We start from the raw sequence: 13772 nt of genomic DNA on the forward strand, positions 1-13772 counted from the left end.
CAGATTGATGATGGATGAATCAGGAGGATAATAATTGAAGTTAACGCACAGTGTTGTTGTGTTCCGACAGCAATACATCGAATATATTATGTTGTGTATTAAGTTTATATACTCGTAGTTATTCATCGTGGTCGTGCTGGTTGTGTATGCGCTTATCAGCGGGATTCGACCCATAGCCCACAATAAGAGCAAACAGGCGTTTTGTTCAAATATTTAAACACTAACTTATAAACTTGTACATTCTGTACGGTTGCATTAGGAAGATTCAACATTTTTACGATTCGAGCGTCTGTGAAGGGAAGTTTTATCTTATCGTCGGATTTTTATTGCGTCGACGCATTATTTCAAGTTCAGTGCGTGGATGTAACACTGCTAACGCATTGTTAACATAAATTTATCAAAAAGATCTTAGTTTGGTGTAAATATCAAGATTTTTAAGATATTCACCGTCTAAAATCATCTGAAAACTATTTTAATGCCTTGACAATAAATAAATTTATTTTAACTTGAAATTTAACCTCAAAACCGCCAAAAACTAAAAAAAATGTCTCTTTGAATACTTTTAGCATGTATGCAATCTGTAGGCAACTTTATATACACCAAAACATAATAAAACCGCGATTGTCAAAAATATAACCAAAAAATAAGTTGTTTTTGTGTGTTTACCTACGTGTAACCAATTTGGCTCCCACAACACCACACCACTTCCTCTGCTATAAATAAATTTAAAAAAATAAATAAGTGATTAAAACGCGTAACCCGAGTAGTTATGTCGTGTAGTGGATGTTCAACCAAATGAAATTCAATGCCTGTTTTAATTGGAACAAACATAACCTTACTTTAATGCCCACAAACAAGCAATTATACATTTACATTATTACCCACGCTCAAAGTTCATGCTCGTTTAACCTTTTTTCCTCCTCCGAAATTACCCATAATCCGAATATCAAATAATGTCATTAATGTATTGTAGGGTCTTTTAAGCTTCAAAGTAAATACAAACAGATAAACAAGATCGTTATGAGTTATGATGTTACCATTGAGGTTTAAGGTAAGTACATTTAGTAAGTATGTAGTTGAATCACTTACCATTGATAAATGTTTCGTTTTTACTTCTTTTCTTGCAAATATAGAATATGTTGTTTGTTTTCAGCACCCCGACCTAAAGCAACGCCATTTCAGTTGTAACTGTAGGTGAGCCAACAATGTGGCGATAGTGGCGCATGCATTTTGATAAAACGTTTTGTTTTACAGCCGGAGATAGCCGCGAAATATGCCGAAAACGCGATAAAAGTAATTGTGACGTCACGGCTCACAATCGTGCATGCGTCGTCGGCTTGCGTTTCTTGATAGGTGCTCACGGTGATAATGAGACCGACGAAGATATCTTTTAATGACGTTGTTTAATCACATTCAAGAGAAGCGAATTGTTATAGGTATCAAATATCAACGTTTATCATAATATAAACGTGATTACTCTTAGGCTGTGCATTTATTTAAACTAAGTTTACTGTTTTAATTTGCAGGTAAATCAGTTTAATTAAAAAACAAGTTAATTTAAGGTAAAAATAAAACAGGTTTTAAACGGTGCAAAATATTAAATTTAAAAATGCTACTGCTAGCGCCACCTATCGGGCAAAAATATAAACAATTTGTATATTTAAGGTAAGCATAACATTAAAACACAAAATATAATATTTATTTAAATAAATTGATATTTTTATTAACTATTATAATAAATACAGTTTAAACTACTGTTGAATTTTATTATTTTCTTATTAAAATTGTATCTTTTTCAACCTGCCATCTTTGCGTTAAAAGTTTTACTAATCCTGTCGTTATTTCAAACGTCATCCGTTGCTCGTGCATTGTCGGCAAAAACCGTTGACGTAGATTTGAGCGTACAATGAAATCCAGTTGGATGTGTGGTCATGTTTTCGCTGGTGGCTTGTTGCGTCGCGTGTCGTAATTCACGACAAGCGTCTAATTGTTAAATAAATTCGCAGTGTAAACACCGAGCGTATGCTCGCATGGTGCATCACTAACACCTCCAGCGTCAACGACGACCCTTCTGGTTCCTTCATAGACTCACGCACGCAGAGCGCGGCAAGGCCATTATTTGAGGTTAACCAACTGACTTTCGAGCATTTTCTTCAATAAAATGAATAACTCGCGATACAATGGCACGCCAATGTTGAGTCCCATCGGACGCAATGGCCAACGCTTCGAGGCCACTTCGATGACAAATCTTCTAACACCAACAAAGAGCAACAAATCGCTCTTGTCTTCAACTAGGATTACACCACTCCGTTCAACACCAAGGTAAATTGATCACATTTCATTGAAAAAGTCAAGGTTTCGTGTAGTTTATTAGTGTATAATCTTATTATCATTTTAGATATGCTTTGTCAAAGCCTATGGAGTCAAGGAGTCCACTGACAAGCACTCATTTCAATTCTAATTCAACATTCTACATACCAAGTAAAGTGAATAAATCACCACAAATTGAGCAGCCTACCAGGGAGAGTACACCAACCCATCAAGCAAAGTATGGCCGGCCTGGCCTATTTCCGGTGGTGCACTTCTTTCAGAAGAAAGTGCCTGTAATAACTCCCAAACAAAATAGCTGTGTGATAAAGTTGTCTTCAAATGGGCCCGGCTTGTTTGATGATACTTTGGACACAGCTTATGAGTCCCAGAATATTGTTAACAACACACAGGCGGCTGCGGAATCAAGTACGCGTAGTGTCCTTGACGCGCTGAAAGAGATCTCAAGAAAACGAATTCATGGTGCAGACAATTATGACAAAGATAAGGATAAATCCAATGAATATTCAAAGAGGAATCGCGAAGAAGACTCAAGTTTATCCCCCAAAAGCGGTGCGGCTAGTCCACAACAAGCCCCGAAGAGGATCTGCGTCGTTGATCCAATTTATGCATCAAATACTTCGAGTTTTTGCTTGAAAAATAACAAAAGAAAGTTGTGTAAGTATAGATTTTACGGTATTTACCTTAACATCTTTGATAATTGTGTTAATTTGTTTTCTTTAGATGAGTGTTGGTTGCCTAGCAATGAAAACAAAAATAAAAAAGTAATGTCCGTCGAAACCCAAACTCAAACCACCAGCACTACCACAACCGAAACGAAAAGCGTTTCGGTACAAGATGACGTCCCCGCCACGATTGAAACGACTGAGAAATCCACGTCTTCCACGAACAACGAAGCTGAAACCAAGAAAGACTGCGATAACAATGAAACAAATGACGATTCGGGTGAAACGATTGCTTCGGCTCAACGCGCCTGGGATGAGAAGATCTACGCCATTCAGAAAAAGAATAAATTAGCGATTGTTCTGAGTCGAATCACCGGTGAAGAACCAAAGTTGATTCCTGTACCAAGACTGTGGGATAAAACACCGAATGATGTCACTGATTCCAATCAGAGTTCCAATATAATCAAGAATGTTGAAAGTTCAAGTGGTATAGTATCCAGTGCGAGTTCCACTGGTTTCAATTTCATGGTGAACGGCGAATCTAAGCCGCGGAATGAAAATGACAAACAAGAAGAATCGTCTTCTTCTATTGTCACTACTTCGACGAGTGGATTGAATGTAAGTTTTGTTAAAACACCCGCTGTGACATCGACAACCACAAGTGGCATGGCACCGATTTCCTCCTCGTTCTCAACTTTGAGTGGAAATGCAGCTGTGGGGAAAGACACTGCTAAGAATCCAATGTCGCTTGCAACTACATTAGGTGTTAGCAGCAGCATTGAGAGCTTTTCTAGTTTGCCCAGCAGCTCATCATCAACTCCCACATTTAATTTTTCTTCTCCAAAGTCGAGTGTGTCGGCAATGTCAACTATGACCACACCTCTTGTTAAATCTACGGTTACAACCGCTTCGGGTAATAGTTTTGCATTTGGATCGAACCTAACAGCAGTCACTGCAACAACGACGAATATTGCTTCGGCAAAAGAAGATCCACCAGCGGCTGGTTTTAAATTTGGCGGTGATACTCCCAAAACTGTTGTTTCTACTGCTGCATCTAGTAGTAGTAGTGGTTTTGGCACTGCAGGCAGCACAAGTACTAGTGTTTCACCTTTTACATTGAAGCCTAGTATCACTAACGTTCCCTCAACGTCAACCGAAGCATTTACTGCTCCAACATTGAAAACTTCCGCCTTTTCCGCTCCTGTTGCTACATCAGAGAAAACTACTGTTTCTATAGCGTCTCCGAATAGTTCAATAGCTGCTTCGAACTCATCAAACCCTCCAATTGCATTTGGTGCAACTGGTAAAAGCCTATTCGGACCGGGAAAGGTTGAAAGCGTTAGTTTTGCGACTGCGTTTGGTCTTAATTCTACTGCCACAGGAACTGCTACTACAAACTCTGCTCCCAAAAATATTACATTTGATACCGGACCAACTACGACCACCACTGGTGGATTTTCCTTCAAACCATCGGAAGAAATCAAACCGGCGGCTGGTATTTCCAGCGGGAATATTTTTGGAAGTACAGGAACAACTACAACTACATCGACAAGTGGGTTTTCCGCTTCGATATTTGGTGGGAATGCAAATAATGCAGACAAACCAACAAGTTCAGCGCCTAGTTTTGGTTCTTCTTTTGGGGCTAGTTCTTCTGCTGTAACTACTGCTTCAACCGGATTTGGAATGCTTGCCACACCGGCATCTTTAACTGCTTCACCAGCAACAACTGTGAAACCATTCGCATCTGTTTTTGGTACGAGCGCGCCTTCAGTAACTACAGCAGCACCTAGTTTTGGTAGTACACCAGCTGCTAGCACCACTGTACCGACTTTTGGTGGATTTACCACTACTACACAACCAGCTGCATTTGATAGTGCTGCCAGTACAACTGGTCAACAACCATCAGCATTTGGTGCCACTACTGGTACTGTACAAAAATCAACTTTTGGTAGTATTACTGGTACTACAAGTTCTGCAGGTGGTAAATTTTCATTCGGAGCTTCTAACGCCACCAACGCTCCTCCTCCATCATACGCTGCGAGCGTTGCAACCACTACCACTGCCGGTGGTGCATTTGGTAGCAGTACAACTTCGAGTACAGCTCCAGGATTTGGGTTTGGATCGACTGCAACCACACCAGCAGCTGGGACAAGCTTTGGTAGTACGCCCGCACCTAGCTTTGGCTCTACCCAACCAACATTTGGAAGTACATCGAATGCCGGGGCAACAACAGCTCCGTCTGCATTTGGTGCACCTACAACCACTGCCAACGCTCCAGTATTTGGTTTCGGTGGAAATGCAACAAGCAAACCAGCGAGTACTGGTTTTGGAGCAACTTCGAGTACTGGCGGATTTGGATTCAGCTCGCCTAGCACCGCACCGCCATCAGCAACTGGATCAACATTTGGACAAAGTAATAATTAATACCCAGCTTTATTGTGGTTTGTTATTTTATTTGTTTTTTATGTTCAGGTGGAGCAACAAGTGGGCCAGTCTTCAGTTTCGGACAGACTTCAGCACCGACCACAACCAACTCTTTTGGATTCGGAGCGGCCGCTCCAGCTACAACAACACCAGCATTTGGATCTTCGGGTTTTGGCGCTTCGGGAAACACTTTTGGCTCACCGGCCACGACACAATCATCTGGTTTTGGTTCCGCGCCCAATGTCAATCCATTCGGAAAATCCGCAACTTCAGCTTTTGGTGCTCCTTCCGCATCCTCCTCCACAACTACTGCTTTTGGTGCTCCGGCATCTCAACCCACCCCAGCTTTCGGAGCATCGTCTCCACCAGCGAATAATTCATCATTTGGCTTTGCTTTCGGTCAAACTGCGGCTGCGCAAACATCGAATTTCAATTCTTTCGGTGCGGCTGCTCCACCAGCAGCGAATAACACTTCTTTTGCTTTTGGTTCCACTAGTAACACATCCGGTTTCGGTTCAGTCCCCAATACTCAGCCTGCTTTCGGTGCAACTCCTTCATCTGGTAAACCCGTTTTTGCGTTTGGTGGGCCGGAGACTAAACCAGCCGCGGGCGGATTTAACTTTTCCGGCGCTGCTGCTCCAGCAGTACCTACTAATTTCGGTGCGGCTTTTGGCGCTAGCTCTCCGCAACAACCGGGCATGTTCAGCATCGGTTCTGGCGCATCCGCACCTGGTAAACGCCCTCAGCTACGAGGAAAACGCCGCACTTAAAATTTAAAGTTAAGCGTTTGTCGAGTTATCGAAATGTAATTATAAAATTTTGTGATATGTGACGCTAGCATGTTTAATTACAAAACAAACTAGATAAATTTTTATAATATATTTGTAGCGTTATACACTTGGAAAATGTGATATTCGTAATTACTCATGCTTGCAGATGCATACTCTCTTATATACAATGTTATTCTAATAATTGTAATTGAAAATTATGTTTCTCGCTATTTTACTGTCGAATTTGAATAGAGAACGTGAAACTTGAGACACGTAGAAATATAAACATTTTGTTTGCATTGTTTGAATTTCGCGGCTATGGATTCGTCGAATTCCGGGATGTAGAGTGCGCCACCGTCGAAAACCATGCGCGCGTCAGTTTTTTCCATGTCGCTCTGTTTCGCTCGGTTTGTTATGGAATAGAAAAGGATAGAGGGCTTGACGTACGCGCACGCCTTGATCGTCGCTAAGGTGGATTAATAAAGGCCGGCGAAACGTCGTAGTGTGGTCAACAACTGAAACGACAGGACGGAAGTTAACATCTAGGAGGTAGCGGAGTTATAACATCTTTCCACCGGCCCTTAACACCATGGCTGAACCGGAACAGGCGCCCCAACAAGAAGCAAAGGCGACCGTGCAGAAGCAAGTCATCGGTGAGTGCAATTTTTGCTTGATTTTCGAAACGCGCATTGCGTTTGTACATTTGTTATGCCGTTCGGCGGCATCGCCGGCGATGCTTCGTCTGACGTCCATTTTCTTTCAAAGCACATGGCTGCATTTATATTTAAATAACGCCTGCAAAACGTGATTATTGTCCACGAATAATCGCTAGTTGTGTTGGCGTTAAGAAAATGATGCCGCGTGTTATCATAGAGAAGCTTGATATTGCCGAACGTGCTGGAATACAGCGATCGGCGGCGTCACGCTTGGTATGCTGCATCGGCGGCCATTCATTTTGTAGTAAAATAATGCATTGCTTTTTTTATAAATTTATCATGCAGAAGCAGATCACTGCATGTGCGCAGAGTTTAGCTTAAAATGTGCATATTTTTGTATAGACATTGGAATAGAGAAAAATGTGTGCACGCTGCGTCGACTTCCTAGTTTAATTTTCGAAACCTACGCGTTTTCTATTTTTACATTGCGGCATAGATGCGTGCGTAGATGAGTTTATTTGTATCATCTCATAACGCCTCACGCCCATCCAGTCCAGTCAAACGCGGTCAGTGGAAATGTGAAAAACACGTTTTTTTTCTCATGCCACGCTCGATTTTTTTTCTCGTGGTTTGCTTGTTTACAAACAAACAAAATGGCTTCCATTGTTTCATGGCTGCCTTAATTTTCCTTTCAGGCTGACAGCAGCCATCTAGACGTTTGTTCAATACGCATTTTGTTATTTCCTATAGGAAAACATCGTGTTCATAATAATATTTGAATAAATTCTATTTGCAGCAAGCAAGGTTACCGGCACGGTGAAATGGTTTAACGTTAAGAGTGGATATGGGTTTATCAACAGGTAATGATATTTATAACAAATTGTTTATTTGGCCCAATTAATTTGTTTTTTTTTTGTTTATAGAAATGACACCAAGGAGGATGTTTTCGTACATCAAGTAAGTTTGTTTTATCTCTTTGCAAATAAATATCTTGTGCATATATAACTTCGCACAAACAGTATAATTAGAGTAAATATATTGCTGAGATGTTTATTAGTTGATAATAATTTATTAGGTTTGCAATATTAAATTGTGTTATCAGTTGTTTTCGGCTTAGTTTTGGCCTAAAATTTTGCTGATTGTGAACATTTGTGTAACTGCACGCTCCTTAGATCCATTTCCGAAAATCATAGGAAATGCTTGAGTCATAAGTGTGCAAGATCATGGTAACTCCGATGGTTAGCCGTCGTGTTTCACGATGATTTCACTTCTTGATGTGATTTCAAAGGCTGGCTGTCGGGGAACAAATCTTTTTAAGTCCAATTGTATTTAGAATATCCAATTAGATCCAGTTTGTATCGGCACTTGTCTTTGCAGTCGGCAATTGCCAAGAACAACCCTAGGAAAGCGGTGCGTTCAGTCGGTGATGGGGAGATCGTAGAGTTCAACGTCGTCGTTGGCGAGAAGGGCAACGAGGCCGCGAACGTGACGGGCCCGGACGGCGAGGCAGTGCGCGGCTCCCCATACGCAGCCGACCGCCGGCGCGGATATCGCCAATGGTATTATCCGCGTGGTCGCGGCTCTCGCGGCAGAGGACAAGGCCGCCCGAGGGACCAAGGCGAACACGGTGAACATGGTACGTGCACACCTTCATGAATACATGTCGCGCATGACTAAGTTTTATAATTTGTTGCGTTGTCTGTAGACTACGTCGGCGGCGAGGGCAAAGAGGGCTCTGGCTCCGGCGGTGACGGGCAAGAGAGCGGCCCGGCAAGGCGCTTCCGCCCACGTAGAGGAGGTGGTCGCGGCGGTGGCTATGGCGGTTACTACCGCGGGCCATACCGCGGCGGACCGGGTGGCGGAGGTGGCGGCCCCGATGAGGAGCACGGCGGAGACGGCGAGAATGCGCGCGGTCGCGGTGGACCAGCAAGGCGCTTCTTCCGCAGAAACTATCGTGGTGGCCGCGGAGGCGGTAGACGACCACGCTCGCAGGACGGCCAGGCAGAACAAAGTGGTGAAGAGGGACCCCGTGGACCTCCGCGTACCCGCTTCCGCAGGCGCGGCGCTGGACGTACTCGCGGCGAAAACTCACAGTCTGATTCTGCCCCCAAACCAAAGGTAAACATTATTTAAATCCATTTAATCTTGAATACACTGCACGACGCATGACATCTTCGCATGTTTTAAAATTATTGTAGTACTCCTTATACTTGATTCTTTCTTTTTCTGTTTATTTGTAGGCTGATAATGCGAATGGACAAGTTAAGGCTGAAGTAAGTATCTTGTGTTAGTTACCTTGATTTTCATCACATTTTCTCTGTGGTAGCATGGTAGCACGTTTTTGACATTATGTTTAATGTATATTTGCTTTAACATTCACGCAAATTGTATTTGTGTTTCCAGGAAAGCCAGCCTGTGCAAAATACCACCACAGAGAGCACAGCTTAAGCTGCTGTGCCCTACAACATCAACAACACACAGTACACAGGCATAACAACACAAAGAAAACACAAAAAAGCATAACTATAATCAGCATAATGTTTAATACAACAACTTATTAGTGCGTGAGTTTTAATAATATAAACAAGCAGACAAAGGCATTTCAAACGCGGGGGGTAATAACTACTACTCTAAAATTAAAACTTTGAAAAAAAATCATAGCAAGCTCGGCTTACTCGTAGAATCGCGTATTTTTATAAAAATGATCCATTGTTTCGGTCAAAGCCGTGTTTTGACTTCGATGCCATCAGTTTCTCATCTGGCGGCGCTCGAATGGAAAACTTGAACATTTTTGATACTTTTTATATACACATATGATATATATTTCGTAACGATGGAACTTTTCTAAAAAAATGTGACGTAAACTGTAATGATAATTTGTACACGAAACGCAATCTCTCGTCGTGACGCGCCAATTCGTCCGCATCCGATTTGATTTTCGCTCTCGTCTCGCGCGGAATTTTGTATCTGTAACGTCTTTGAAATGTCTTGTGACGACCTTATGTCTAGCTGCGATTGATTTCTTATAACCAAAACATAAAAAAAAAACACAAAGAAAATGCAACGGTTTAGAGTTTCGACTAACTAACTTTGGATCGGTGTGAACAAAAAAATGTTGCAACACCTCTCATTTTTCGACAACAAAATACTCTTTTCTCGAATCGGGGAAAGGCAGGTACATACTTTATACCGGACCGAAAAAAAAACACAAAAAAATACGCAAAACGTAAAAAAACTTGCGAATAGACTTTTAATCGAGAGGCGCGCGGTGGTAATTTCGCAAATACTCGTTTCGAGCGAAAATTCTCGTGTTGGAGGTGAAGGAAAGCCGTCCGGGCGTCGGTCGGATGTTTCGGCAGCAGTTGAGGGTTTTGATTGTCAAATCACTTCGATTTGCTCTGGGGGTTAAATTTGAATTTTTTCTTTTTTTTCTGTGGAATGCGTGTTCTTTTTTTTTTGCTTGATTAAATAATCATTTTATACACAACCACACACATGAATTGGTGCAACCAAATTTCAATCGTCAGTCAAAAATGAAAAGGATCGAGTTGGGTGATGAAACATACGGAATTAATGTAATTTATGTTTGTTTTTAACTTTGTTGGAATTGATTTATTTTCCTACATGGCAAAAACTGTTGTTGAAATGTTAATAAAATGTCTATTCTCTGCAATTGATACTTGTTATTGATTTAATTAGGAGTAATTGAGTTTTCAGCTGTTCTCCAAATATGTTTATATTTAAGAATAAAATATTAAATTATTTTGTTTTAATTTACTGCTACCTTATTTATTCCCACAAACCTTTCAAGAAAAAGATATATCTATGATTATGTTTATTATAGTTTGATATCTATCTCGGAAACTAGTAAGGATAATCACAAACTGAAAACGCTATCGAGTTCAGAATTGACTTCTCAAAGGTTTGTCACTGCTATTTTAAAGTTCGGAAGTCTCCCTACACTATGCACACCTTTTCGATCTTCTAGCTCTTCCGGAAGTGCCCTGAAATCCCTTTAAAAATTAGCATTTTAAAAAAAGTTGAAAACATGGTGTAAAAAACACCCTGTATCTCCAGAACTATTTGACTTTTTTCTAGTTTCTTATCGCCATGTTAAAGTTCGAAAGCCTCTCTACACGATGCATACCATTTAAATTTTCTAGCTCTTTCGGAAGTGCCCTGAAATACCTTTCAAAAATTGGCATTTTTCAAAAGATTGAAAACATGGTGTGAAAAACACCCTGTATCTCGAGAACTATTTGATTTTCTTGAAGTTTTTTCCCGCCATCTTAAAGTTTGAAAGTCTCTCTACGTGATCCATATTTTTCCAACCCCCTAACCCTTCCAGAAGTCCCATAAAAAGCACTTAGAAAATAGCCATTTTTGTCCCAAAAATTTCATTTTTTGATCGAACAGGGTCAAACTTTTTTGTTAATTTTTTTTTGGTCGAAGAACAGGGTCAAACTTACTTTTTAAAATATTTTTGGTCAAACAACAGGGTCGAACTTTTTTGTTAAATTTTTTTCTGTCAAAGAACAGGGTTGAACTTTTTCATATTTTGTTCCCTCGAACGACAGAGTCGAACTTCTTTAATTAAAATTTTCCAGTCGAAACATTAAATTAAAAAATTGAAATTTTGAATTCCTGAATGATAAAACAGTAAGTTTATTTTAAATTTAATAAAGTTATTAATTATGAAAAAATTGGCGGAGGCGCCTGACAGGTAAAAGAGTTGTTTAATTAAATATAGAAAGCTACCTCATTGTGTAGAAGAGCTGTTAATGATACAATTTAAACAACATTTCATCTAATAGCAGTAAGGAATATTTAAGGATCAATTATCTCAGGAACTAATAGAGATAAACAAAAACCACAAGCACCCCGATGTTCAGCATCAAATCCTAGATGAGATAACATTTAAAAAATTTGAAATATAACATGTGCTTAAAAAATTTTCCGCTGCGATTTTCTCGGAAAATAATAAAGATAGAAAAGAACTTTCTTCATTTTGTTCATGCCCTGATATGGATCTATAAAATAGCAGATTCAGTTTTTCCATTTTCCAAAGTTAACGAAATACCTCTCAAAAACATCAAGAGGTTACACTTGACTCTTTTTGGACTCAAAAAAAGTTTTTGAAGCTAGAAGAAAATGGAAAACGCTAATAGATTGAGTTTTCCAAGGGGATGAAAGATATCAAGTCAGTTTTCCTATAACATCATTATTTCGGAAAATAGGTGGTAAAGTCTAAACTGATCAAATAAAACTACTTCTCCAATTATCCTCAAACTTTCCAAACAGATGTAAAACAATGCCAGGAATTCATTAATCCAGATTTGGTTGCGCTATCTTAATTAGTTTATAAGTTACTGACTATTTTTAATTATTACATAAGTGTTGATAACTGAAAATTTTAACATGATATATAATGTAAATTGTATTTCTACATACAAAAATGAAAACCGTTTTTCTCTATCTCTAATGGTTTCCAAGATAAGTTCGAAAAACTGAAGTGCGACTAAAAAATTAAATTTTTGGGACCAAAATGGCTATTTTCATCACTTGATTTTTGAAGTGATTTTTAGGGCACTTCTGAAAGGATTAGAGGGTTGAAAAAATATGGATCGCATAGAGAGACTCCCGAACTTTAAGATGGCCGTAAAAAACTTCAAAAAAATCAAATAGTTCTCGAGATACAGGGTGTTTTTCACACCATGTTTTCAATCATTTTGAAAAATCCCAATTTTTGAAAGGCATTTTAGGGCACTTCCTAAAGGGCTAGAAAATTGAAATAGTATGCATGGTGTAGAGAGACTTTCGAACTTTAATATGGCGATAAGAAACTACAAAAAGGTCATATAGTTCTCCAGATACAGGGTGTTTTCTACACCATGTTTTCAATTTCTTTTTTAAATGCCTATTTTTAAAGGGCATTCAAAGGCACTTCCAGAAGAGCTCGAATATCAAAAGAGTATGCATCGTATAGAGAGACTTTCGAACTTTAAATAGCGGTGACAAACTTCAAAAAAGTCAATTAGTTCGCGAGATACAAGGTGTTTTCCACACCAAGTTTTCAATTTTATTGAAAAATGCCAATTTTTAAAGGACATATAAGCGCACTTCCGCAAGGGTTAGAAGATTGAAAACTAATGCGTTGTATAGGGATTCTTTCGAACTTTAAAATTGCCGTGACATACTTTAAAAAGTTCAATTAGTTTGCGAGATACAGGATGTTTTACGCTTTGCATTTTAATTTTAATATTTTTGAAATATGTAAATTTTTAAAAGGAGTTTTGGGGCACTTCTAAAAGAGCTAGAAGATTGACAAGGTATGCATCGTGTAGAGGTAATCTCGAACTTTACCATAGCAGTGAGAAACTATAAGAAATCATATAGTTCGGGAGATACTGGGTGTTATTTTGCAGACCACAATAAAAACAAAATTGTCTAGTATTACAGTGAACATGTGACAAGAGCAACGTGCCGAAACCAGGGATTGAACCAAGGACCTTTAGATCTTCGGTCTAACGCTCTTCCAACTGAGCTATTTTGGCTTACTGACAAAGCATTGCTGCAATTATGCTACACAAATCAATGTTTTCATAGAAATAAGAAATTTTAAGTTCTGAAATTTTAAATCAAAGACACTCGAATTATTTTGGTGTGATACAGAATAGCAGAATGGTACAACATGCTTTAAATTTTTTTGAGAAGTGCTAACTTTAGAACGATATTTTAGGGCACTTCAAAAGGGTTTTAAGGGTTTTATAAATACGCATCTTGGATAGAGTCTCTTGATAGACAATTGGAGGCTGAGAAACTGCAAAAACGTTAATTTTTTTGATTAGTAATAGTACATTTTAAGGCATTTTCTAGGGGTTTAGAACGATTGAAAAATAAGGATAGTGTAGAGAATCCTTTAAACTATA

The 13772-nt window shown here is 39.4% G+C and overlaps 2 protein-coding genes and 2 non-coding genes across 5 annotated transcripts; 3 read left to right on the forward strand and 1 right to left on the reverse strand.

The window, feature by feature from the left end:
• Positions 1-1898: 1898 nt before the first annotated feature.
• On the forward strand, positions 1899-6473 carry LOC135795769 (nuclear pore complex protein DDB_G0274915-like). Its single transcript, XM_065307552.1, has 4 exons — positions 1899-2322; positions 2399-2985; positions 3052-5406; positions 5466-6473. The coding sequence occupies exons 1-4, from the start codon at positions 2162-2164 to the stop codon at positions 6185-6187; spliced, it is 3825 nt and encodes a 1274-aa protein (XP_065163624.1). The 5' UTR covers positions 1899-2161; the 3' UTR covers positions 6188-6473.
• A 193-nt stretch (positions 6474-6666) lies between these two features.
• On the forward strand, positions 6667-10516 carry yps (ypsilon schachtel). Of its 2 annotated transcripts, XM_065307382.1 has the most exons (7): positions 6668-6840; positions 7640-7703; positions 7767-7800; positions 8221-8479; positions 8549-8961; positions 9084-9116; positions 9247-10516. In XM_065307382.1, the coding sequence occupies exons 1-7, from the start codon at positions 6777-6779 to the stop codon at positions 9289-9291; spliced, it is 912 nt and encodes a 303-aa protein (XP_065163454.1). In that variant the 5' UTR covers positions 6668-6776; the 3' UTR covers positions 9292-10516. The 2 variants fall into 2 exon arrangements, with proteins under 2 accessions (XP_065163455.1, XP_065163454.1); XM_065307383.1 differs by lacking the exon at positions 9084-9116 and having other exon boundaries at positions 6667-6840.
• On the forward strand, positions 8002-8149 carry LOC135796778 (small nucleolar RNA SNORA53). The gene has a single exon (XR_010549402.1). It is a non-coding gene; the product is annotated as a small nucleolar RNA SNORA53 (small nucleolar RNA).
• Positions 10517-13324: 2808 nt separating the features above from the next.
• On the reverse strand, positions 13325-13397 carry TRNAF-GAA (transfer RNA phenylalanine (anticodon GAA)). Its single transcript has one exon. It is a non-coding gene; the product is annotated as a tRNA-Phe (tRNA).
• Between the last annotated feature and the right edge of the window lie 375 nt (positions 13398-13772).

This window comes from Atheta coriaria, unplaced genomic scaffold, assembly GCF_025399875.1.
Source record: "Atheta coriaria isolate IRGN ID8LTWV9N9 unplaced genomic scaffold, Caltech_Dcor_3.1 hic_scaffold_7_pilon, whole genome shotgun sequence".
NCBI lineage: Eukaryota > Metazoa > Arthropoda > Insecta > Coleoptera > Staphylinidae > Dalotia > Dalotia coriaria.

Excerpts from the sequence above, each read along its gene's own strand:
- yps (XM_065307382.1), top strand. The coding sequence starts at position 6,777 with ATGGCTGAACCGGAACAGGCGCCCCAACAAGAAGCAAAGGCGACCGTG. Across the intron at positions 8,480-8,548 it reads AGGCGAACACGGTGAACATG|ACTACGTCGGCGGCGAGGGC; the intron begins GTACGTGCACAC and ends CGTTGTCTGTAG. Across the intron at positions 8,962-9,083 it reads ATTCTGCCCCCAAACCAAAG|GCTGATAATGCGAATGGACA; the intron begins GTAAACATTATT and ends GTTTATTTGTAG.
- LOC135795769 (XM_065307552.1), top strand. The coding sequence starts at position 2,162 with ATGAATAACTCGCGATACAATGGCACGCCAATGTTGAGTCCCATCGGA. Across the intron at positions 2,323-2,398 it reads CCACTCCGTTCAACACCAAG|ATATGCTTTGTCAAAGCCTA; the intron begins GTAAATTGATCA and ends TTATCATTTTAG. Across the intron at positions 5,407-5,465 it reads TGGATCAACATTTGGACAAA|GTGGAGCAACAAGTGGGCCA; the intron begins GTAATAATTAAT and ends TTTTATGTTCAG.